This window comes from Zonotrichia leucophrys, chromosome Z (assembly GCF_028769735.1).
Source record: "Zonotrichia leucophrys gambelii isolate GWCS_2022_RI chromosome Z, RI_Zleu_2.0, whole genome shotgun sequence".
NCBI classification, from domain to species: Eukaryota; Metazoa; Chordata; class Aves; order Passeriformes; family Passerellidae; genus Zonotrichia; species Zonotrichia leucophrys.
Window position 1 is genome coordinate 37,836,709 of NC_088200.1, and position 25,407 is coordinate 37,862,115.

General features: G+C 38.7%; 1 protein-coding gene across 1 annotated transcript in view; it reads left to right on the top strand.

The window, feature by feature from the left end:
- The window catches only part of DOCK8 (dedicator of cytokinesis 8), a 69,094-nt gene that overhangs the window by 39,276 nt on the left and 4,411 nt on the right, over positions 1–25,407 (top strand). Inside the window, exons 26-43 of the mRNA XM_064736779.1 lie at positions 1,550–1,663; positions 2,592–2,747; positions 5,378–5,517; positions 6,100–6,269; positions 7,632–7,777; positions 8,490–8,672; positions 9,288–9,423; positions 10,015–10,102; positions 11,840–11,936; positions 12,244–12,378; positions 14,271–14,423; positions 15,475–15,633; positions 16,380–16,480; positions 16,923–17,115; positions 21,643–21,786; positions 22,622–22,753; positions 24,383–24,517; positions 25,032–25,121. Coding sequence (XP_064592849.1) covers positions 1,550–1,663; positions 2,592–2,747; positions 5,378–5,517; positions 6,100–6,269; positions 7,632–7,777; positions 8,490–8,672; positions 9,288–9,423; positions 10,015–10,102; positions 11,840–11,936; positions 12,244–12,378; positions 14,271–14,423; positions 15,475–15,633; positions 16,380–16,480; positions 16,923–17,115; positions 21,643–21,786; positions 22,622–22,753; positions 24,383–24,517; positions 25,032–25,121 — 2,472 coding nt within the window. The remainder of the gene's footprint in view (positions 1–1,549; positions 1,664–2,591; positions 2,748–5,377; positions 5,518–6,099; positions 6,270–7,631; positions 7,778–8,489; positions 8,673–9,287; positions 9,424–10,014; positions 10,103–11,839; positions 11,937–12,243; positions 12,379–14,270; positions 14,424–15,474; positions 15,634–16,379; positions 16,481–16,922; positions 17,116–21,642; positions 21,787–22,621; positions 22,754–24,382; positions 24,518–25,031; positions 25,122–25,407) is intronic.

The following is a 25,407-nucleotide window of genomic DNA, read 5'->3' on the forward strand; positions in this document are numbered from 1 at the left end:
TGCAGCTAGCCCAGCAGGGCAGGGCAGAGCAGCTGGGAGAGCTGGCCTGCCAGGTCACTTTTCAACAAGCTCAGTTTCATAATCCACTTCTTCAAAGTGCTCTGAGGATCAGAAACTGGTAAAGGGCAAGACCAGAAAAACCACCAGAATGACAGAAGGGATTGTCATTGTTCCCCAAAAGGCTGTTCTTGAAGCTCATTCCACTGGTGTGCTTCTCTGGTAGCCACATGCAGAGAAATAATTTCCACAGAAATGTTTACCTAAGCAATCAGTGACTTTTTTTGTATATACATTGGGAAAAAAAAATTGTTACAATAAAAATGCTTTAACAGAATTATAGGCTTTGCAAGGAAATTAGTATTTATGGCTTCCTCACAAGAAATATGCAGTTTTTTGTGGACTGTTAATTTAATACTCATTTTGATAGTATGAGCATATAGAACCTGATCGTGTGTGAAAATTGCACTGTTGTGTTTTTGGAATTAGGGCCATTGGTTAGATGTACAGAGTAGTAGGCAATATGTGTCTGATTTTTAAATCCAAGAAGTGATAATTGATGTTTCAATACATGGTTGAGCATGTCAGATTGCCCTGGATTTTTCAACCGGTATGTCTGGCATATGCTTGCCTGCCCTATAAGGTAATGGAAAACCAGGTTTTTCTTCACCATAGAAAAATCTTTTCATGTGCAAATTCCAGATTGCAGGGAAAATATGTATTCCTGAACAGCAACAAAAAGCTTGAAAAATGAAAAAGTGAATTGTAGCCACCCTGAGGTGCTGCACACCTGTTCTCACCAGCCAGAGGTGCCAGTACAGGCAATATTTTTCTCAGTCATCTGCTTTGTCATTTTTGAGCATTAAATATGTGCAGATCCCTCAGGCATCTTCACTAATTCCTCTTGGTGAACTACATAGGCTACTGAGAGTTTATGATTTAAATTGCTATGTTTGAAGTATCTGTAGCCTCATATTAGATGGTACATGAAGTTCTTTGTGATTCTTACTTGAGGCTGTGTATCTCTGGTAATCTGGCCAATTCCAAGCATACAAGAGCTTAGCTGCTGGATGGTGAACTCCACAGATTTATTTTACCACTGTTTTGCTACTATCAGTCTTACACTTAAAATTTCTAAACAAAATACTTAGCATTCCATCAGCAAAGCCAGTCCAGATTTTTCTTAATATTTTATATGTTTTAAGTTCCTAAACCAGCGTTCTATTATGTTCAATAGGAAAAAAAGTCGTGTGCAATACTGCAGCCAATAGGCAATTCAGAACAGTTCTCAAATTCATTGTTGTCAGCCCAAAGGGGTGCAAAATGTCACAAAGGGACATTTTGCTGGGAAACAGTTGAAATAATTTACAGAAGTGATTCTGTGCAATTTTAACAAGATCATGTGAACTGGAGAACTGAAACAATTTTGTCCTATATTTTCCCCAAGATGGTTCTGGGAGGTGACCCCTGCACTATTTTTCATGATTCTAAAAAGTCTTTCACGTTTATGTAAGTTTTATATATCATAACTGGAGTGTTTTCGTTTTTTAAGGAAAGTGAACAAGCAGAAAAAATTAATATCAGCCTGGCATTTTTCTTGTATGATCTTCTTTCTTTAATGGATCGAGGATTTGTGTTTCATCTCATCAAACATTACTGTAATCAGGTAGGCACCATGCATGATTGGAATTGCCTTTGGCTTATGTGTTTTGTTCTGTTTGATTAGTTTATTCATCAAGATCCTTTGAGTTGTGTTAAAGGTCCAGGTAAATTTCCTATTTCCTATTGCATATGCAATGATTTTAAAACCTCTTTTGATTTGTGACCTGCAAGAAAAAAATTGAGTGGAGGTAAAGACTCTTTTGGAAATGTCATTCTTTGCACTGCTGCAAAACATACATGGAACCATTTTTCTTCCCTTAATTTTTTACTGCCCTTAGCAGTAGGATCTGCAGATAATACAGGTCAACTTTCTGACTCCTCCTGCTGAGTGCTGTGAGGACAGTATTTAGCTTTCAAGGAGTCACTCAAAATAATACAACTGTCTTCTTGCTTCACAAGTCTCTGAAAATTAAAAATAAATGGTGATGCAGGATGTTGTTATGGAATTATTTGTTGTATTTGACAGGGAGCATTTTCCTTCTGTTTTGTGACCTGTATTTGTGCAGGTTCATCAGATATCTCCATAAATTCCTTCACTGATGTCATTTTTGATAAGGGAAATGATGAGAGCACCGATGTCCTGTGTTGCTTGGCAGGACGTTTTATGAGTTTGCTACAGACTCAGAAAAGTTCAGTTTGTTTTTCTTTTTTGCCTTGTGCAAAAGACAAAAATAATGTATATTTTTGTTGGGGGAGAAAAGAAGAAAGAAGCAATTTGTTGGGAAGATGATAAGTCATCCGGGGAGCAGGAAAGAGAGACACCATCATTGTCAAACAAAGAGCAGCTAATGTATGGAAACTAGGTACAGTGAGCATTTTAATGCACACAGGGCTAGATGTCTATATGTTTTCAGGGAGCAGGATATTTTACTACATGGTAATTCAAATAATACTAGCCCATCACTTGACACTTTTTTGTTTGTTTTTCCTAGCTTTCAAACAAGCTGAATTCACTCTCCACCCTGATTTCCATGAGACTTGAGTTCCTGAGAATTCTCTGCAGCCATGAGCATTACCTCAATCTGAACCTCTTCTTCATGACATCTGCATCTGCTCCAGCATCTCCCTCTCCCTCCTTGTCCTCCCAGGTGTTTGTCCATTAGATAGATATTGCATGAATGTCACATGAAGCACATGTAGAAAAATACTCACGTTGTTCTGTACTCAAATACTTAAGTTAGAATCAGCCACTGTTGGATCAGGGAGAAAAATTTCCCACTTGAGGAAAAGGGACAGAAGAAGAAAGGCTACAGGAGTGCTACTGCAAAACTGCATCTTCAGGAGTTAAAGCTGAATGTGACACAGACACATGCTTCCCTGGAAACATGCACATGCACGTTCGCAGAAAATGACTGTTGAGGTAGACACACAAGGTCTAAAAGAAACACAGCTCTGAAGGCCAGGTTACCCTTATCCCATCCACACAACCACAAATATGTATTTCAATATCTGTTTTGGAGAATTATGCCACAAAGAAGTGCATTCTTTCCATGTGTTTGCCTTCTAATGGAACTTCTTACTTCCCATGTGAAAATAGATTGTACCACTCTCTAAGTTAGTGACTAACACACTGCAATTTTCAATGTCCTGGAATAGTGAATTTTTGTTGAGTCTTCATGCTGCTTAAAATAGGATTATCATGCTTTCTTTTTCTGGTATTCTTTCTTCTGGATTTCTCCCCCACAGTAGCACAGATCTTGCTGTATCTTTGTCCATGATTCCTTGTGGTTTTTTGAACAGTATACTCCTTTTTATTTGAACTTTAAGATTTTCTGTGTGGAAACACTTAGGTGTCCTGAGTAGACCAAGCAATCTGTATCATATCTCATTTCTCCAGGAATTTTTCCAGACTTGGTCTGATACTGACACAGCTCTTGCCTTCTTTAATGTCAGGACCTCCCATGATCTTCCTTCCACAGACTTCACAAAAATATCAGAAAAAGAAATTGTTGATTGGCACAGGACACACTATTTTGCCAGTCTTGTGCTCTCCTCTGCATTCTATGGAGATGGTTTTCTACAATGGGGCAAACCCCCTATCAAAGACTGCTCACATGTCTGTTTTCCTCCTCAGGGGTCTTGCAGAGGTCAGGACTGGGTTGAAGCATTTCAGTGCAATGCTCCATAATTGCCACAATGCTTGGGGACAATTGAAGCTAAAAATGATGGGAGGTACAAAAACAGTCTGAGTAATGAACAGCAGTTCAAATTCATGGTTTCTTTTTTGAGTGTCTGCCAAAGAATTGGTTGGATGCTAAGATGTGCTACATCTCATACTTTAATAATTTGTTGTCATAGGTTCGTAATAGTAAATAATATTTTCTTGAAGTTTTTCCTGGTCCTAAAAACAAAGCATCGCAGTGCATTTGGTTAATACTAATCCTGGATGCCAAAGAGCTAGAAATATGGCTCTTCTGCTTATTGGGATAAAAAAATATCAGCATGGTTCTTGTAACTAGTCTAGCAAGTCAGAGCTTGGCCAACATCAGTTCGATTGATCTTTCCTTCAAGCAACATCATCAGCTCTTTTCTCCTTTAGGAGTAACCTACAGTGTGCAACCTGCACAAATCAATAAGGCTTTTGTGGCCCTTGCACAATTTAATGCACTAGCTGACCACCCCAGTAATTTTGATCTGTCTACAGGAGTGCTGCCCACTTGAGTTAGACTTGCAGTAGAAATATGGTCTTGTGAATAAATCTTTTGAAATTTTTTAGAGATGCCAAACTCACTTAACTGGGTGCTCTGCACTTTGACATTATTTCACACAAACATAGTACAGCCAATTCCTGTTTGTTTGGGGTTGAATGGGAGTGGGCCTAAGCATATGGATCCAAAATATGGGGCTGCTAAGAGACATGGGGTTCATTTGACCCAATATACTGGAAGATACCACAGTGTGGTATACTGATACTTCATGTGTTTGAGCTCTGTGGTTATTCCCAGGTCACTGACAGAAATATTGGAAGGAATACTGAAGAGTATAGATTAAAAACAAAATTTAAACTCATAAAACCCAGTAGCTGCAGTGGGAGTAGAGTTGAAGACTTATGCTCACCTGAGCAAGGGACACGAACATTCCAGGTGACCTGTGGCACACACCTATGATTGGAGAAGCTAAGAAGTTCACAGCACATATATAGCAGCAACTTTCCATTCCTGGTCTGGCTGTATATCAGTCACAGCCATAAGTCAGAGCAGTTTGAAGGCTGGAGTAAATTATGCCAGCTGCCAGCAAGCTCAGCCAAGGAGTTCCAGGGCAAAAGGAAGCATGGTTCACATGTCTTTCTTGACCTTACTTTCATACTAGACATCATGGATGCTGAAGAACACACAGTGAACAGCTTCTGACACCTACGTCCCTCTTAATGTAGAGGCACTTTCTCTGTGATAGCTAATGGCTGCCCAATAAGAACACGAATGGAGAAAATTCTGACTTTGTGTCCTGTCCAAACTAATGAATACAGGGTAGGAATTTTGTATCTCAAAAGGTGTAAAATGTGTTGCTTGCATAGAACAGAAAGGATGAGATTGCATACTAGCAAGCTTTTAATTTCACACACAGATGTCTTCCTCCAAAATGTCCGGCCTACTTTCAGAGTCTGTGGTTTTCCTCTGGTAGAGATTTTTCTGTTTGTTACATTGACTGTGACTGTGATCTCTTTAAGAAACATTCATTTCAGTGATCATTCTTTAATACTTCTAATATATTTCCGCAGAACTCCAGCTCCTGCTCTAGTTTCCAGGATCAGAAAATCACTGGTATGTTTGACCTCTCAGCTGAGTACCGTCAGCAGCACTTCCTGACCGGCTTACTTTTCACTGAATTGGCAGTAGCACTGGATGCTGACAGCGAGGGGTGTGTATCCTAATTTGCAGATTTCAGAACAGGTCATGGTGTTACTCTTGGCACGGGCATAGTTTGACTCCAGGACAGTCCTGGTTCCCCCATGCTTTTCAGTGAGTCACTCTGTAACATAGAATGACCCAGTCATGGTTTTATCTGCAGTATGTTCCTCTCAATTAATAAAAATATACTATTTGTGGTGGTAGTATTGGTTGAATACAGAAATTAAGACAAAATTTCAGTTGCTCTTCCCTCTAAAACACCTCTGTCTTTGTCTGAACTTTAGCGTTTAGCTAAAATTTGACCAGAGTTTGATGCTTTTCCTTAAGCATCTCTCTTTACCACAACAAACTTTTATGAGAAATTTGAAAGACCTGTATGCCCTTTGATTCTGGTAAAGTATCTTGGAGATTTAAGATACCTATCATTTGCAGGGAACAGGAATCTCTGCTCAGAATGAAAGAGATTATCAAGTGCATACTGGTGTTTATTATTTGTTTCTTTCACCTCCTTTCTATTTATTAAATCTTTGATTTATAAGTGATTTGTGCATGATCCATGAATGGAACTCATGGATGGTTTCTGTGTTAACAGGATTAGCAAGGTGCAAAGAAAAGCTGTCAGTGCTATCCTTAGCCTGCTGAGTTCCCATGACCTAGACCCACGTTGCTCCAAAAAGGAGGTGAAGATTAAAATTGCAGCTCTTTACCTCCCTTTGGTTGGTATCATTTTGGATTCTCTGCCGCAACTCCATGATTTTACAAGTAAGACCTTTTTGCCTTTGAATTTTTCAGCTCCTAAGAGAGACTTGTCTGAATAATTTATCAAACATAAGAGATTCATCTAGTAAGACAGAATATTTCTTTACATAGAAGTAAACTGGATTTTTACAGACAGGAAAAACTTCAGTGTCCTCACTTCATGAGAAAGTGATAGACCAGAGATACATCTGTAAGTGCTCCTGCATATCTCTTAGTTGAAGTTTTCTGACCTGCCAAATAAAGCCTGCAAGTTCTGCAAGAAATATTTAGCTCTACATACACATAACAGTAGTGAAAATATTGATAGTGATACTGACATCATGTGACACTACAATTATAGAAATTAGATCGTATTCTCTTTTTCTATTGCTTTTCTGCTGCTATTAACATTATACCAAAATTAATTAATTAAAAATTTATACTTTGAAGAGTATATTTTTGTCACTGATTCTGACAAATTTCACATTTAAATGTCTTAAGAAAAAACTTACTAGTATGAAAGTGTTATTTGCCACTTTCAATTGGGTAAGGTGAAAGCATTTACTATACATTCATACATATAATACAGAAATATAAATAAATACATAAATAAATTGGCTAATTAGATCTCACACCATTCTTTTTATCTGAGTATTATCCTTATACCATAGATGAAAAAAGTTATTATGAAGAAGCCCAGATGTACCAATGTGCCTAGTTTTAGAGTGTCTTCCTTTGAGAATCTGTTACAAGAGGCTGTGATCACATTCTGAACACGTGTGGTCCAGCTGATCACTTAGCTTCTCTGAAAAACAGAACTTTCAAAACACAAAATGGATGCTCAGAATCAAACGAGATTTTTACAAAACTTTAGTATAAATAACCTCATTTGCTAAAAGTGATGTCAAGAACTAGCAGGGAATAGAAGCAGTTAGGTGCCTGAAATAAAACTTGTCTTTTAGTCAGAAGGCAATACTAGATCTGTCAGCTCTTAACAGATTTACATACTTTGTTGAATATTACCAAACCCATGTCTAGTTTCTGTGCTTATCCTCTTGACTGAAATTAACTAGAACTGGATGGTTCCAAGTCTTACAAAGTACTGGCTTGGCTTTGAACTTCAGAGATAATCTCATGCTTGCTACCACCTTTTATGTATTTTATGTGTTTGAATAATTTGGCAGACTTTGCAGATGGCTCAGATGGCTGCAATTCCTCTTGCTAATGCTGTGCCTCTTTCAGTGCTTGGTACATCATCCAGACAAACAGTCTCAGGGATGGAAATGCCAACTTTTTTGCTCAGTCACAGACCAAAGAAAAACTGTGACACATGAGCAGAAGCAACTGGATTACCCCTGAAGTTCCAATGGAATATTTCAAATTTAGTTTCAGATATCCGCAGTGGAAAGGGACGCACAGGAAATCCAGAAGAAGAACAAGAGGCTTCAGGTGCAATCAACCAAAACGTGGCCCTTGCCATTGCAGGGAGTCAGTTCAACATCAGGAACTCTGGAATACCTCTGGTGTCACTGGTATGTTCACCACTCTGCCAATCTCCTTTCTTCTATCTGTTTTCATCTTCCTTCTTTCCTCCTTTTATCCTTTTTTGCCACTAACAGCTACAGTCAAGAGAAACTGCATTTCTGTTTTGTCCAGCCCTGACGGAGCCCTCATAGTCCTTCTGTCATCTCCTATTCTCTTCTAGTTAGTTAATTGCTATTTTACCATACGTTGTTCACTTTTTTCTCCCACATGCCTATTTCCATTTCCAAACCAAATCTAGACTCATTTCCAGATCAGCAAATGCCACTGTGGCAGCCCCACAGTTCCAGTCTTACCTGAATCCATGGATCTAGGATTCAGATGTTTCTTTTTCTCTATGTATGGTCTTTCCTTATATGTTTTGGTTTGTTTAATCTACTATGCAATTTGGCTGACACAACTGCATGGCAGCATGGAAGCAAATGATTACAGAATCTTTTTCCTACATTTTTATGTGGAAATTATTATACAAGCATGTAGCAAACTGGAGCTTCTCTCAGTCTTTCCCTTGTATTCAACTGGGCCTTTCACTAATTACACATACAGTCAAAATTACGATAACTATCACCTGGAAGAGGTCAAATTTACTGAAGTCCAATCCTGAGATTCAATTCCAATGAAATTTAAATAAGATTACTTTGCCCAAATGACCTTCCTCTACTTTTTCTTCTTTCAATTGACATTTACTTTATGTGTTCATAGCCCTACAGACAGACTGCCACATTAGGTCCTGATACTACTCGCAACCTTTTGATCTGTTTCCTCTGGATTATGAAAAATGCTGATCAGAACCTAATACAGAAATGGATTGCAGACCTTCCATCCATGCAGCTTAACAAGATTTTAGACCTCCTCTTCATTTGTGTTTCATGCTTTGAGTATAAGGTAAGTGAAACAAGGCATAGTTTTGTTGTCCTGGTTTGGATCAATTTTTTTCTTTAAATTCCAGCTGTCCGGGGGAAATCTGTTATTGACAATAGTTAAATTAGCAGTTATCTAACTTAGACAGATTACTTCAGACAAATAACTGACAATAGCCTTCAAGCAAAATGCTGCTGAAACTTTTGTGGAAGTCCTATGAGAATATCCTAAGTAGTTTAATTATTTTCTTTTATCTGGGTATTTGAGGGCTATTTTTGGTGGGACTTATACCGACAGCTCCTGTAAGTACTAGGATGACCCTTTAGTTATGAGCAGGACTTGATGTCAGCACTCTTCTCTCTGAGAGGGTCTGTCTGAAATGGACCAAATAACCTTCTCTCTGAACTTTAATTTCTTTCTCTGTAGCACAGAACTACATCTTTGTTTCTATTAGCAATGCATCTTGTACCTCGTTCCTCATTTGCAGCATTTATTAGACTTTATATATAAATCAACCAAATTCACTGCTTTCTGCCCCCTCTATGGGCCTCTCCTGTTGTATCTCATTCTGGACATGTAATTTGGTCTTATGATCAAAAATGGAGGCACTGGTGATGATTGCTTTAACTTTACTTCCAGGGCAAGCAAAGCTCAGATAAAGTTAGCACCCAAGCACTCCAGAAGTCACGCGATGTGAAAGCTCGATTAGAAGAGGCTTTACTGAGAGGAGAAGGAGCCAGAGGAGAAATGATGAAGCGCTGCAGAATACCAGCTGGTACTTCATGCCATTGCCCCCCATGCCTTTTGAGAGGAACTCAAGTGTCTGTAAACATAAAAGAGTTTGTTGGGTTTGTGCGCACTATCCATTTTCATCCTTGTCCATTTCACCCCCTTTTCACCCACAGTCCATTCCTTTGCAGACCATTCTTGGTTTTGCATGGATGAAAATATCATTAGGTTTCAACTGTCCAAGGTGTAGCTAGGACTGAGTTCCTCTCATGTGAAGAATATGAAGCCAAGAAAGAAATTTCAAGATGTTCGAAAAAGTTATGGTAGTATCTAATTAAGAACTAAGAAATGCTATCAAACCTATCACTAAAAACAAATTGTTCATAGCAAAAAAGGTTGCTTCATTTAATAAATGGAAAATCTGTACAGCTTTTTGTAGACATTAAGCAAGTTAATGCTCTAAAAATCCTAAGTAGAAAAAAGTGATGAATCTTTTTACTAGAGCCCTGAATCTGTAAATTGAATGGTCTTAGTTCTGATAGACTGCTACAGAAATGTATCTCTTTCTTTTGGCAAGCTGTCAGACTTCAGGTGTCCCCTTCTGTTTTAATCTCTCTGACATATGTTACACTCTTAGGGAATGACAGATCAGCAGGGGTAAATGAAAATTTGCGCTGGAGAAAGGAGCAGACACAGTGGCGGCAGGCAAATGAGAGACAAGACAAGTAAGTAATTTAATTAATGCATATTGCTTTTATTAGAACCAAGCTGCTTGGGGTTTTTATGTTTTGTTCTTGATCCTAGGATGTTTTATTAAAAAATCAGTAGTTTCATTCCTTTCCCTCTTTTGTCAAAGAGAAAGAAAAATAAAATATTTCTGTAGCAGAAATATTCAGCTGTTACTATGACACAACAAAGAGGCCACAAGAATGGAGAGAAGGAGAATTTTAAATTGCTATCTACACATTTTTCCCTTCTTATTAACAGTGTGGCAAACATTAGTTAGTGTAAGAGTCCTATAAGAGGGTTGCTACATTTATTTTGTTGTTGCTCTTGGCTCCCCAGTACATACAGTACTGTGGTATATGTTTTGCCACATTAAATCAGCTAAGCTGGGTTTGACATGCTATATTAATATTGAGAAGCTCTGCTAGCAGGAGTCAGGGATTGTAGCTGACTCCTGCTAGCAATATATGCTTTGGGATTGTAGCAGCATAATGCTCCATAATGCTTTGGGATTGTAGCAGCAGTCATAAGATACGTGTCATACCAGAGAGGATCCCTTCAGCATGTGGATAAGAGATCAGTGGTTGCTGGAAATAGCCCAAACACCTGTAAAGTTCACTAAATTTGTTCGGTTCTTACTCTTATTGGGATTTCTGCCCTTATTTTAGCGCTAAAGTTTTGGCAGTCCCTTTTTTTTTTTTTTTGTTGCTTTGAGTCATTGTAGTTATTAACCATATGACTTCCCTGATTTCCTTTCTTAGCTCTCCTCAGAATTATATGTTTGTGCACTAAAGAATGGCTCTTTGCTCCTCTGGTTTTATTTTTGGGTACACATGTGTAGCAGAGCAGCTACACACTTTGAAGTCACTCAGAAGCATGATTGTGAGGGTATTGCTCCAGCCATAGATATACACCTTAGCAACTTTGGCCGAAGTCACAGGATCTTTAATCTCAAGCTCTAGAGAGCAGCCTCTAGCCAGGCAACAGCATTTTTTGAGCAGCTTAGGAAAAAGAAAAATGCCTCTTTGCATTTCTGACCTGGATGTGTGAAAATGCAGTTTTGTTAGTAGCTGCTCCTATGTTTATTCAGCTGCAGAGGAACTGTGTTCCAGACTTGTTCTTAAGTCTCAGCTAAGAACGTATTTGTGTAGCCTCACCACTATCTCCTGTCTTTCATCATTATTTCAGTTCTCTCTTAAATGACCTGGCACTCTGCTGTATGGACCTGCTGTCTTTTCTGGTCAACAGTCTCAGTCTCTATAAGTTGCCTACATTAAATGATGCTTCTATGGCACTGAAGCAATTTTGACTTTGGTCTTGTCTACTTTTTACTTTTTGTTTTTACTTTTTTTAATAGAATTGTCAGATCAGTTATCTTTTACCCCATTTCGGAGTTTTGTGCCCTGTTACAGGCAATGCAGTCAGACATTACAACATAGTTTACTGAACAACTGAAAGATACTAAGTTGCCATTATGCAGATGACTATTAAGGAAGAAAAGCATCTATCCCAACTGTCTAGAGGCCTAGTTTTCAGAAGTCCCCTTTGTGACTGCTCTTCTATGATAGCAGGTTTCCTAATTTCATTCCACAGTTTTTAAGAAACGTTTCTTAACACTATTGTCATTATGGGATCATTCAGAATGGTATGCATTTGTATTCTGGCTTTCCTTAAACAGCAAGTCATCTAACTCTTGGGATACACTCTGCTTGCTTTAATTAGAACTCCTTTTGCAGGACAAAAGCTGAGCTAGACCAAGAAGCTCTGATCAGCGGAAACCTCGCAACTGAAGCTAACCTGATCATTCTTGATATGCAAGAGAACATCATTCAGGTGAAAAATAGTAGAGGTGGCTTAGTTCCAATCCCTGGTCTCTCAGAAGCCAGTGGAAGAAAGATTAATTTTTCCTTTTGTTTCTTAGTGCACATACTTTGAGATCATCTTTAAACTTGTATAGTGTTGAATAGAAAAAAAAAATTCACAGGTAGGGTGGAGAAAACTTCATGCTTGAAAACCTGTTAGTAGAAATTCTGAACTCCTAGATTTCTCATGGGCTCTCAAGAGCAGAACTTCAGTTCCTGTGTGCCAGTTCATTGCAGAATTACCTCATACAGTTATTGTTTTTCTCCTTCATATGTAGGCCAGCTTTGCAGCAGAATGCAGAGATAATCTCTTGGGAGGAGTTTTGAAGGTTCTGGTAAATTCTCTTGGCTATGATCAGAGCACAACTTACCTGACTCATTGCTTTGGTACACTCAGAGCACTCATTGCCAAGGTATGCTCTTGATAAACTTTTGTTTTCATGCTTACAATCAATAGAAAAACATGTGTAGAGCAGGGCTGTGTCCATTACTTTTCTCTGACATTTATAAAATACATTTTGCATATGTAAGTACAAATTACTATCTATAGGGTTGTTGCAGGATTTCTGCATCTGTTATAAGGTTATTTCACTGACCGCACAAGATGGAATAATTAAATCTGAATAATCTTGTAGGTTTAGCAGCCTACTCTTAAACATATAAGATTTACCAATAAAAAAGTAAGCAATTCCACACGCTTTATTTCAAATACATTCTGATTTTAGTTAGGAATCCTAATGCCAAGAACTGCACAAGAATTCCGTAAAATCAAATTTAAGTTGTTACATCAGCAAGGCTAGTTTCCAGTCAGATGGGCAGCAGAGAAATCAAAACTCATGAGACATTGAGGGCACCATTTTAGATTTCCATTTCTAGGATGAGTTTCAAAATGCTAAGTAGATTCTAAGACATTGACATTTCATCTTTGTTCTGCCTGAAAACTAAGCCAAATTCTCATCTCTCTTCCACTTCTGTATCACCAATTAAAAAACTTCAGATCAGAAAAGGCAGCAACAATAAAGAAAAAAAAACCCTAACAAAACAAATAAAACCTCACAAATTTCAAAACACATATGAGGACAGAAATTGACCCGAAGTATTTTTTTTAATAATAGAGGTCAGAAGGAGCTGGGTGCTTCATACGGACTCTAAAACCTTTTTAAGATTCATTCTCCTACAAAGAAAAACAGCTCCACTAAGGAAGAATGCATTAAATGTTTATTTTCCCTAAACTATTCTAAAATACAAATAAGAAACAGGATACTTCTGTCCAGTTAATGCCTGTCTGCTCTTAAATGCAGATTGGCTGACAAAGCCTAATTACAGGGTAGATACCTGAATAGTTATGAAACTAATAATTATGTTTTCATTTTACTTTATCTTTAAAAGCTAACTTCCAATTACAGTAATGAATTTTGTGAAGCAATTCTTATTCTCATTGAAATAGATCTTGTAGTTAAGCTGACTCTGTTCTGTATTTCATGAAGCAATCAGTCCAATTACTTCTATTACACTGTAAGCATATAGATGTTATTTTACAAGTAAAAGTGATAAAACCATCTGCCAGCAGGCTTGTAATATAAATTAGACACAAAACAGTGAGCGAATGGACTGAAGAAAGGCTGAGAACTGGGAAATCGGTCTGCAGATTGGAAGCAATATCTTGTGTTCACTGTGACAGCTTTATCAGTCCTGTGTATGTAGATGTGGTACTGGTGCATCTGTGCTGTCTCTGCTGAGAGTTTCTTTGGACAGACATCCTGCCCCCTGAGTTTACTGCCTGCCGTGTGCATTGTGTACACGCTGTAAAGGAGGGTCTGGCATGAAAGCTTGGCACTGCAAGTTTTTTCATACGCCATAGGAGGAAGAACATATTGGAGGCCTGGGGAAGGGTAGGGCATTGGTGCAAAGAGTTAAAAATTGCTCCATATATTTAAGGAAGTATTTGCATGCTTCATCAATCATTATGTATTCTGAAAATAGCAAATCTCCATGCTTCTAAGAATTTTGCAATATTTTATGTTTTCAAAAACTCCTGGAGCCATCATACTCTGAGTTTATTCTGTCACTTTCTCTTTTTTCCAAAACACAAACCCTTCTTTTCAAATCCTTCTTTCTTGTAAGAAATCTTAGAAATGGAATCTGCAACATCACAGGAATCAGAAATGTGAATAAAAAGATGTATAAAATGTAGTTTTTGAAAACTTTGGACTTTTTGTGAACCCTGTCACTTTTGTGCACTAAGATAATGATGTTTTAATGGCTATAAATAAGAGTAATAAATGTTTTCTTCCCTTTCCCTTAGTTTGGAGATTTGCTGTTTGAAGAGGAGGTTGAACAGTGTGCTGACCTGTGTCAAAGAGTTCTCCATCACTGCAGCAGCAGCATAGATATTACACGGACTCAAGCTTGTGCCACTCTTTATCTCCTCATGAGATACAGCTTCAGCTCTACCAGTGTAAGATTTTGAGAGCAGCAGTATATTTTGTGCCACCTTTTTTTGTGATCAATTGAAACAAAGACTGAAGTTGCAACAGCAAGTAGAATGCATCTGCAGTCACCTGGTCTGCTGTTTCACACATTTGAACCAAGAGAAGTGCTAGAAGTGCAGGGGGAAAGTGGCTTTAATTATTGTTCATTGCATTGATTCAGGAAACATGACTCAATATCATCCTCCAATATCAAACAGAGCAGCATTAGGCCTCTGACAGCAAAGACCATACACTGCATAAGCAATACCCTTCACCTTGTCTTTTTTCTTTCATTCCTGTGTCAGAATGATTCAGTCTAGTTCTATTCTAATGTAATTGCAACTTCTGTATACTCCTGTACACTTGTGTTAATAGGAATTCTTCACCAGCACCTTGGTCTTAGGACTAGGTTCTGATTTTTACCACACAAGTGGAGCAAAATACATACACTATGCATGTAGATTAATAATGTTCTAGCATAAAAGCATATGCATTAGCATTTTGGATAGCATCTGATCTTGCACAGAATTTCCTTCACTAGTTATTACTTTAAAAGCCTTGGATGTGTAAAAAGTGTAAACTCTGCAGAAGGAAAATATACTGCAGGCAGGTGTATTGCATCAGGGTGTAATGCATTACCAATTGAAGCTCCCAGAGGCCTTTTGCCTCCGAGAGTTGTTTCCAGATTGTTTTTCCAGTCATTCCTCCTCATCTGTTCCTCTGTGTGGTCTGATCCACACACCCACTGGCCTGTGCAAAGGGGGAAAGGGGTGCTTCTGGCTTTCTCTTGTCTCAAAATGCATGCATATTTCAAGGAACCTTCTAGCTCCAAAGTACAGACATGCCAGATTAGGGATCTTTGGCTTAAGTGGGTAAAACATGATTAGGTTTGATGCACCAGGGGCCAGTTATGTGAGCAGTGAGTCTACTGCACTCAATCTGGACAGGAGAAAGTGGGTTTGCTTCATAGAGGAGGTAGATGTGTGAACTGCAGTGCAGCCATCATTCTCTCATGCTTTTGTTTTTTTATTCTGGAAGAATTTTTCAAGAGTGAAGATGCAAGTGACCATGTCGCTAGCTTCTCTGGTTGGAAAATCACCTGAGTTCAATGAGGAATTCCTTCGACGGTCCTTGCGAACCATCCTGGCCTATGCAGAGGAAGACACAGAGATGCAGGCAACGCCATTTCCCATTCAGGTTAAATCTTTTATGGAATCTGTGGCTTTTATCAGGAGCTTTCACATGGGACAATGCTTGAAGCAATTTCTAGGTCTTGGTCTTCCAAAGCAATGAAAAGGATGAAGACATTATTGCATGAGTTTATGTCTAGCCCAACAATAAGGGGGGAAGAAGTGAATATTATTCCCTAAAATAAACTGTAAAGAATTTCCCCTGAAATCACATTACAGGAGAATCATCACTTGGTTTTGAGTACAGCTTTCTCCTAGACCTCAGCAGGAACTATGCCCTCTTAAGAGTTTCCCAAAATGGAATTTGATTCCTTGTTTTCAGACAAGTACCATCTGGGAAACTTCTCTCTCTTTGTCAGCTTGTAAGGTGTCAGCAGCAATAATGAAAAACATGTCAGACAACTGTCAAACACTTTGTTAAAATTCTTGGAGTAACTCAGGTTGTACTGAAAAACATCTGGTTTCAGATGTAAAATCAGCTAAAGCTGAACTCCATTAGCACATTTGACTTATTCAGAAATAAATAGATCAAAAGATTTCAGCTAATTTTGATTAATTAAAATATGTGTGTGTGTAAGATTTGCTATGTATGCAGCCTTTGCTGCATTACATAGAGCTGAAGAAAACATCCTGACATTTTCTTGGGTAAAAGAGGCTTAAGGAGATTAACATCATCTGGTGCAGATACTGTTGTTTTTCCAGAGGAAAAAATAAACACCTGAGAATTTCACATTGATCTTTGCATTGCTTCAGGTAGAGGAGCTACTGTGTAATCTGAATGGCATCCTGTCAGATACAGTGAAAATGAGGGAATTTCAGGAAGATCCAGAGATGCTGATGGACCTCATGTACAGGTGAATCCATTTAGAATTGCTACTGAGAAAATTCTGGAGTGAGGTGAGCTGAACTATGCATTTTAGGGACATAGCTGTGACAAACTCTCTATCTGTTCTGTTTGTGCACATTTCCATTTTAGCAGAGCTGGTCTTTAGCAGGGCGCCCAGGATGCAGTAGTGAGCACATTGCAGTGCAGCCTCTGGGAGGTGGACATAGATTTGGGCAAGGATAAGAGTAAGGAACATTGAAGAGTCTTGGATGCAACAGTTGTACTTTGCTCATAGCTCCTCTGTCTCCCGCCCAGCACCGCCTAACCATTTCTTTTGCTTTCTGTTTAACGAATCATACAGAGTAAAGACAGAAATGTCTTCTTCCATTGAACCCAGGGGAAGAATTATAAGGGTATTTTGTTATTTGAGAAGTGATCATTCACACCTGTTTTCTGGCCTGTGTTTTCAGAATTGCAAAAGGATACCAGACATCTCCGGACTTGAGGCTGACTTGGCTGCAGAACATGGCAGAGAAGCACACCAAGAGGAAGTGCTACACAGAAGCAGCCATGTGCCTGGTCCATGCTGCAGCACTGGTGTCAGAGTACCTCAGCATGCTCGAGGATCGGAACTATCTCCCTGTGGGCAGTGTCAGTTTTCAGGTAGAAGGCTTTGCTGGCATAAGGCAGCTCTGGTGTGTGTGTTTGTTCTTGTGCTAAGCAAAGCAGAGGTGCGTGCATGGGGCGGATGTTACAATGGCAGTCTCCAGTTTCTATTTCCAGCAGTTTGTAATCTCTCATTTGCTAAGTAGAACCCCTCTATTATCACATGCTTTTTCTAGGGCTGTAACTTATCAACTGTGACAGATGCATTTTTCAAACTTCTTTCTCATAATCTAGATAATTGGAGCTGCTCAGCTCTTTCAGGCATGTTCTCCAATCCTTTGACTGCCCTCAAGTTACTAACCAAACCCCCTTTTGACTGATGAATGACACAATCACTGCAGTCAATCCAGTATATCCAAGTCTAGTAAAAATGTCCCATAAGTTCTTCCAGCATGAGCTGAAGCTCTCACATTATCTCTCTGAAGATTTCACTGGTTCTTTTGGTGTTGTTGAGCTCTTTACTCAGTAATAAACTGATCTTTTCCAGACAGTTTTCTTGGGTTCAGTTTTCCACCTTACTTTTCATCACATAGGTGAAAGCATAAGTCTTTGTGATTAAAGTTTTTAAGATGCATATATATATCCACTTAGTTTATCAGATTATGCAGTTTTAGATACCCTTACCTGAACTGACTTCATATGCAAATTCAATTATTTTAGTGCTTCTTCTCTCCACATTATTAAAAACAAAAATGGCCAAACCCTTAATTTATTGCCATGTGTTGAAAATTTCTCTTATGTCATTGTTCCCTGAAACCAGTGAATTGTTGGCTGCAATGATTAAAGTAAATTATAAATAATTTCAACTTATTAGTGGAAATATTTTGTAGGATTATCTTAGATGTTATATAGACATCCACTGTTGAGACATTATTATGTTTATTGGACGTAATTCCTTTCATAAAAAGTATCAGGCTTGTGTAGTCTGCTGTTGATTCAGTCTAAGTACAATACTTTTAAGGTTTTCTTTATTAATTTTGTATCAGTATTTCCACCATTTTGTCCTGCCGCAGTCTGATAAACCTATCACCATCTCCTCATATTGTACACTTTAAAATAGATGATTCCCAAAGCATATTTCCTCTTCTGGAGCTTCCCCAGTTTTCTAAAACAAATGGCAGCTCAGAATTCACTGCTTGAATACTCCTTTGCTTAGTTTTGTTGATCTGTTGCAGAGCACATTTTATTGTCAAAGTGAGTTTGAAATACCTAACTAATACTAATACTTGGCACATTCATCATCCCTTGATAAAACCACACCACCTGGGGCTTTCCCCTTCAAAAGTAAATGTGAACATGATTGAGCCACTTGGCATTTTCCATTGAATTGTTGGGCATTAGTATATTCAATACCACCTCAGCAATTAGGTGATGGACAAGTGTATATTCTTGATTTTCTTTAGAATAAAGATAGCTTTATGATAGTTCTTTTTAATGGCTAAACTTCTGGCCATGGATTTATTCTTCTGCCATTTTGCATCCCTTATCAGTTTTGTATATCTTCAAACTTCTAACTTCCATGCATTACTTCTATTTACTATTCTTTTCTTTCTACTTGTTAGATGCTATCATCATTTGGATATAAGTGAAATCTGCATTCCCTCCCCAATGTCATCCTGCTCCCAGGCTGCCTTGAGTGCTTGTAAGCTCACACACTTGACCATAATGCAGTTCCTCCCTCCATTACTCCTAGATTATGCCGGTTGCCACAAATGGATATGTCTTCATTTATGTTAAAGAATTGAAGTCTATCGTGCAAGGCAGTAGGCAGGCAAAAACTTATTCGTTTAAAAGCACCAAATCAATTTCTGTCATCAAAATGCTTGTGTAAGTACATGTTTTCCAAAGACACAGTTGCCCCATAGGAGAGAGGTAATAAAATGCCCTAATGACAAGAACCCAGTTACATAACTCTTTATCTGACAGTGCAATTTTCAATTTCATAACAGTAATTAACTATAATAACCCTTTGCATTTTTATATAGGCTTTCAAGAAAAGTTTCCCCATTCTTTACAAACAAGTTTATGTTTTTTAGCACCTGTGGAGATCTTACTCAGATGACTTTGTTAACAGAGGGAAACTGCAGACTAGCTCAGCTTCAAGTGTGGTTACATGTCTCACTCACTGACTCTTTCTGTGATCATTTCTTCATTTGGCTCAGATATGAGATCAACTAATAGTGGTGATATGCATTTAGATGTGAGATTGAGGGTGATAATAATGTGAATAAAAACATTATTTTTCATGAGCAGAAGTATTATCTCCTCTTTACAGATTAGCAAAGGATCAAATCAGTTCTGAATTTGATATTCTGCAGTGCGTGTCTGTTAGCATCCAGAAAACTGACTGTCAGTAAAGTAATACTTTTCCTTATATTGTACCAGACAAAATGCTTGCCTCCATGCAATCAAAACTATCTCTCAAAATCAAAGTAAGGTCACTTTCAGTGGAATTCCATTTGACTTATTTCATGCTTACGCTAAATTTTCTTCACAAGCAGTAAAGCAGAATTAGTGAGAGTGTGAAGTGCATAGGGACTGACTTTAAAGCACTTTCTATTAACACAGACAAGTACTTAATGTGTGGCTTTACCTGCTGAGGTACACGGCTCAGCAGGTAGAGCCTGGGCTCTTTGAGCATCTAGGTTACAGGCTACCCTGGCCTTATTTAACACGGTGATAAGGGCTGGAGATCAGAGGGGTTTTTGAGTTCACAGAAGTGCTTATTTTCCTTAATGAAAACTATGCTTGTGAAATTCAATATAATTGCTGATTAAATACATTTTGATTTATGTATTGCCTTTATTATACAAGGGATATGTAAAATTCTCCAATATGAAAGGTAGATCAAGGCTTAAGTTTGTTGAGACATGTCCACTTTGCAGAAGATCATGCAAGCCCCAGAAGTATGTCATGCAGGCTCTCTCCTCCTAGAGTACCTGGACTGTAAAACATGGAAATACATTCCTGACATTAATTATTAGAGGCTTAAAGGTGGAGAAGGGATAATTGGTGTCTGTGACTTTCCTGTTACTTTTGTATATAAATCACTTCTCTAGACTCTCTTCTCTTTGCTACAAAAGGAAAATAAAAAATAATAAAACTTTTTTAAAAGCCACCAGAGTCACATGAAAACAGTCCTTAATAGCTACTGTTACAGAAAAGGAAAACCTGAAATTAATCTGCATGGCTTATGAGTTTCTGCAGGTATGTGCCAGTGAACCTAAGTCTGGTTGAAGTCACTCTCCTCAATGAGACTGGTTGGTAAAAAGTGGCATAGGTGTGCTAAATGTGCTGTGGTTCTTCCTCTGGCCAAAATTCAGATGTATTCTGAACTCCTGTGAATGCTGTTCTGAGGCTGTGCTCACCCTTCCAGTGGCATTGATGTGATGTGCAGACTAGGAAGTGTGATGGCAGCATGGCTGGAGTAAATTTCACCCATGGAGTAATAAATACATCCATAAAACCCACGGGGAAAGCCCAATGCTGCTAGTGGTGTGTGGTGCCAATTCTTTATCTGAAATCTGATCAATAGTAACAGCCCTCAGTGTCTCTGCTATTTTATAAAGATGCCTTTAAGGACTCAGCTAGCTAGCCAGCTGGCATCCATCCTGCACTCAGACAGATTGTCATTGCCAGTTTCTGCTGAAGTGAGACACTATGACACTAATTTAACTCCTTTTAATTAATAGAAAATCGAAGCTTAGCCTTTCTGCTGCTGCTGAAAGTAACATATGCCAGTCCTATACTATATGTACACATATTTTGCTGTTGCTTTTTACATATTTCTATATATTATAAAAATTTTTATGTTGATGCCACACAGTGTCATATATTCAAAGAAGTCCTGAAGAACTGTAGACATGTTATTTCATGGTCTTCGGTCTCAAGAGAGTGACTTCATCTAGTTTTATTTAAATGCACAGTGAGATCCATAACATTAACAAGAAACTGAGTAAATCCTGGAAGTTTGAAGTGTAGTATGGCAGAGGATGAACCAAGAAGAAGCAATCAATTATTGTGGTTTTTTGAGTGATATCGTCTCTGTCCTACTTCTCCACTGCTTGGAAAAGGTGAATAAAAACATGAAAGTTCAATTTATTCAAGCAGATGGCAGAAGGTCTGGAGTGCTGTTTGGAATTTCCCACTCCTCCATGCCAGCACTAGGAAGGGCACATTGCTTGTGACTCTAGTAGTATTGGGGGTTGAGCTCACTGCAAGCTCCATGGAACTCCAGCCACCAGAGAAGAGCTAGTTTGACACCTAGAGGAGTCTGCATTTTAAACCTGAGGCTAGACAGAAAATTCATGATTCTTATAGCAAAACTCCTGATCTGCCATCTATGGAGATTTATGAATGTTACTTTCACTTCTAAAAATGAATGTAACTATGTGTCACCTGGTTGCAACTGAAAAAACTCATTCCTCTTCCCATCATGTAAATATGTTGAAACAATTTCTTCCTCAATCCTTGTTATGTACTGTTGATTTAGATTTTTTATTTGTGTGCTCTGATGTATTTTAGAATATTTCGTCCAATGTGCTGGAGGAATCTGCTGTTTCAGATGATGTTTTATCTCCAGATGAAGATGGCATATGTTCTGGGAGGTATTTTTCAGAAAGTGGACTGGTAGGGTTGCTGGAACAAGCTGCAGAGCTCTTCAGCACGGTGAGTGAGGACCAGAATCTCCAGGAGGGAATGGATAGTGGGCTACCTAAGTCAGATCCACAGCTTCCTCTCCTGCACATGAGGAAACAATGTAGTACTCCTAAACCAGGCATCACAGACCTGCCACAGTCCAAACAACAAGAGGACACATCTTTGGCTGTCCCATTACTCCCTCAGTCAGATTGATTAACCTAGGTTTTTTCTGCCTAACTCAGCCACATACCCACCTCTACTGTGCAGACCACGGGCAACATCAACAGAAAGAGATTGTCTCAGGCAGGAACCAAGACTTTCAGTTGATATTATCATGGGGTAGTACATTTAAGAAAAACATTTTGCATAAAATATAAATTTTAGGAGGCATGTGAGAGTTACTCCTATACTTTTACAAAGCATACAACCACAAGCCTCATAATCTACACTTACTATGTAAGGACTTGTGATTTAGCATCTCCAAAGGTCCCACTTGGGTCCCTTTGTCCAGACATAGCTCTGTTTGCCTTGAACCATACATGACAAACAAATCCATTTCCTGCTGCTAGCCTGAATTTCTAGTTCTTGTAGCCTGAGGCAGAAACCAGGGCTTTAAACAGGAGTTTGATCAGAGATCCAAATTACACCCAGTTCATTGTTTTCTGTTCAGAATGGCCCATTTACTATTACTGGTTTTCTGAACACCAAAACAAGCAACATAGGAGATTAACAGATGAGTCCCATAAGTCCCCTTTTCAGCCAAGTCATTGATGGAGATGCAGTTTCTTTTCAGAGTGCATGAAGACTCACTTCATTTCTTCCTCTTTTTTTTTCTTTTTTTTTTTTTTTTTTTTATTCAAAGGGAGGTTTGTATGAAACTGTGAATGAAGTGTACAAAATTGTCATTCCCATACTGGAAGCACATCGAGACTTCAGGAAGCTTACCTTGACACACAACAAGCTACAGAAGGCCTTTGACAGCATTATTAATAAGGTACTTTTGAGGCAAGGTACTGCTAGCAAGACACATTGCTGGGTTGCACTATTTGTTTGAGACTGCTGTTAATTAAACTGTGCATGTGTGTACTGGGTTTGTGTGGCCAGGTGTTGATAGTGGAGGGGGAGAGTTTAAAGAGGGATGTCAATGAGAAGCTGCTAGAAACTTTATCCACGTCCAACAGAGCCAATGCCAACTGCTGACCAAGGCTGGCCAAGACTGAGCCCATCAGTGACAGTGGCGGCACCTCTGGGATAATATATTCTAAAAGGGAAAAAAGTTACTGGCCAGACGTAATTGTGCTCAGAGGAGAGATGAGTGGAAAATATATGAGAGCAACAGCTAAGAGCAACAGCTCTGCAGACACCAAGATCAGTGGAGAAGGAGGGGCAGGAGGTGCTACAGGTGCCAGAGTGAGATTCCCCTGCAGCCCAGGGTGAGACAGCTGTGGCCCTGCAGCCCATGGAGATCCACAGGGGAGCAGAGACCCACCTGCAGCCCTTGTAGAACTCCATGCCGGAGCAGGTGGATGCCTGACAGAGGGCTGTGACCCCTGTAAGGCTGGCAGGGAGGAAGGGAGGAACCACAGGCTGGAGCAGAAGGACTCCTATCTCCGAGCAGTGGGAGAAACAACATATGGTGAACTGACCATGCCTGCCATTTCCCATCTCCCTGCGCCACTGGGAGAGAAGATGTAGAGCCTAAGGAGAAAGGGGGAAAAGATGTTTTTAAAATTTGTTTTACTTTTTGTTATCCTGTTCTGAGTTTGATTGGTAATAAATTCAGTTAGTTTTCCCGAGTCAGCTGTGTTTTGCCCATGATGGTAACTGATTTGTGATCACTCCCTATCCTTATGTCAACCTATTCATTATCTCTCTCCTGTCCAGTTGCAGGGAGGGATAATGCAGTGGCTTTGGTGGGTACCTGGCATCTTGCCATGATCAACCCACCAGAATTTGAAATAATTCCACTTCCTTTTTTCAAATAAAAGCTTCCATGTGCTTAGGTCTGTCTGCATAGTCTACAGTGTAAAAAGGTTCTCCATACCAAAAAAGCAGAAATTAATATAAAATGGTCTTAGCTGAACATGTCTGTGTCCACCTGGCCACATCTGTTTAACAAAAATAACTTTATTCTAAATTCACTAGTGTTTTCAGTTATAAAACTGATGAGTATTTATATTTATAAAACATATTTCATAAATGTGAAAACCCATCTAAATTCTCAGCACTCATACTCTCTTCTCTTTCTTCAGAAGAACCTTAATGCTGAGCCTATCAGTTTCAAATTCATATCAATTTTCATTGCATATTTGCAAAATTTTAATTTTCTTACATGTATTCAAAGGAATTTAAAATTAATAAGTTTTTTGTTCTATGCAAGCTCCTTCGTGATCAGCTTAAATTTTAAATTAGATTGCAGTCAAATGTTCATTTAGTTCTATGCTTTTTCTCCTGTGCTTCTATTGCATCAGCACTGATGATATATAGAAGTGGCTTTGAAATTATGAAAATGTTGGACTAGTGGATTCTCCTATACATCAGTTGAGGGAGACAAAAAAGGCCTCCAAATACTGCAATGTCTACATAAAGCAGTTGTAAATATCTTCTTCTCTTTATCAATTAGGGACAGAAACGAATGTTTGGAACTTACTTCCGTGTTGGTTTCTATGGATCAAAATTTGGGGACTTGGATGAACAGGAATTTATTTATAAGGAGCCTGCAATTACAAAACTCCCTGAGATTTCTCATAGATTAGAGGTAAGGAAAAATTTTATGTTAACAGGATCTCAAATGGTATATTTTTCAATTAATCCACACAGTCCTAATATTGTCATTGCTATGTAAAAAATCAGTAACAAACTGATTTGTACCATAGATTATTTCCTTAGTGCATATCCTTTCCACAGTATCCTTTTATAAGCATAATTATGTAAGTGATCCATTCTTTTGCAGCTATGTCTCTTACAAGCAGGCCTGTAAAACATTGAGTGATTTTAAGCATGCCAGATATTTGCTTTGGTATTTTTTCAGCTTTTTTAATAGAATTGCTATGTTCCCTTCTGATTGTTTAACTTCAAGTTCTGTGATTGTCTGAGCAACTCACAGTGATGTTTGTCAGAAGATGCCTTACCCTGGCCAGCTGTGGTTTGTGGAGCAGTATACTGACTGTACAAAGCCCAGAAATCATCATGGGTGTCACTCCTTTCTCCTAGAATTGCGTTAGCATTGCATTAAGGACTAAAATTTTGGGATAATTCTGTTTCCTTTCTAGGGATTTTATGGCCAGTGTTTCGGGGAGGATGCTGTGGAAGTGATTAAGGACTCTGCTCCTGTAGACAAAAGAAAGCTGGATCCCAATAAGGTAGGGAAAGTACTACCAAGAGGGTTGAGTGCTTTGTCACACAAGAGAAATGGGAAGAGAAGGACCCTTTGCAACTTTTATGCTCAAACTAAAGGCACTAAAAGAAACCACCCAGCTTGGTATCTCTGTGCCCAGGGGTATTAAAGCCTCTGTGACAGGCTTAGCGTGGCAGCTTATCACAGAGTATAGCAATTCAAAGTTCTGATCTCTGGTCCCTGCCCTGGTTCTGATCCCCAGGATTAAGCTGTGCCTTCCTAGATGCAAGTTTTGTTAGCTCTGAATAAGA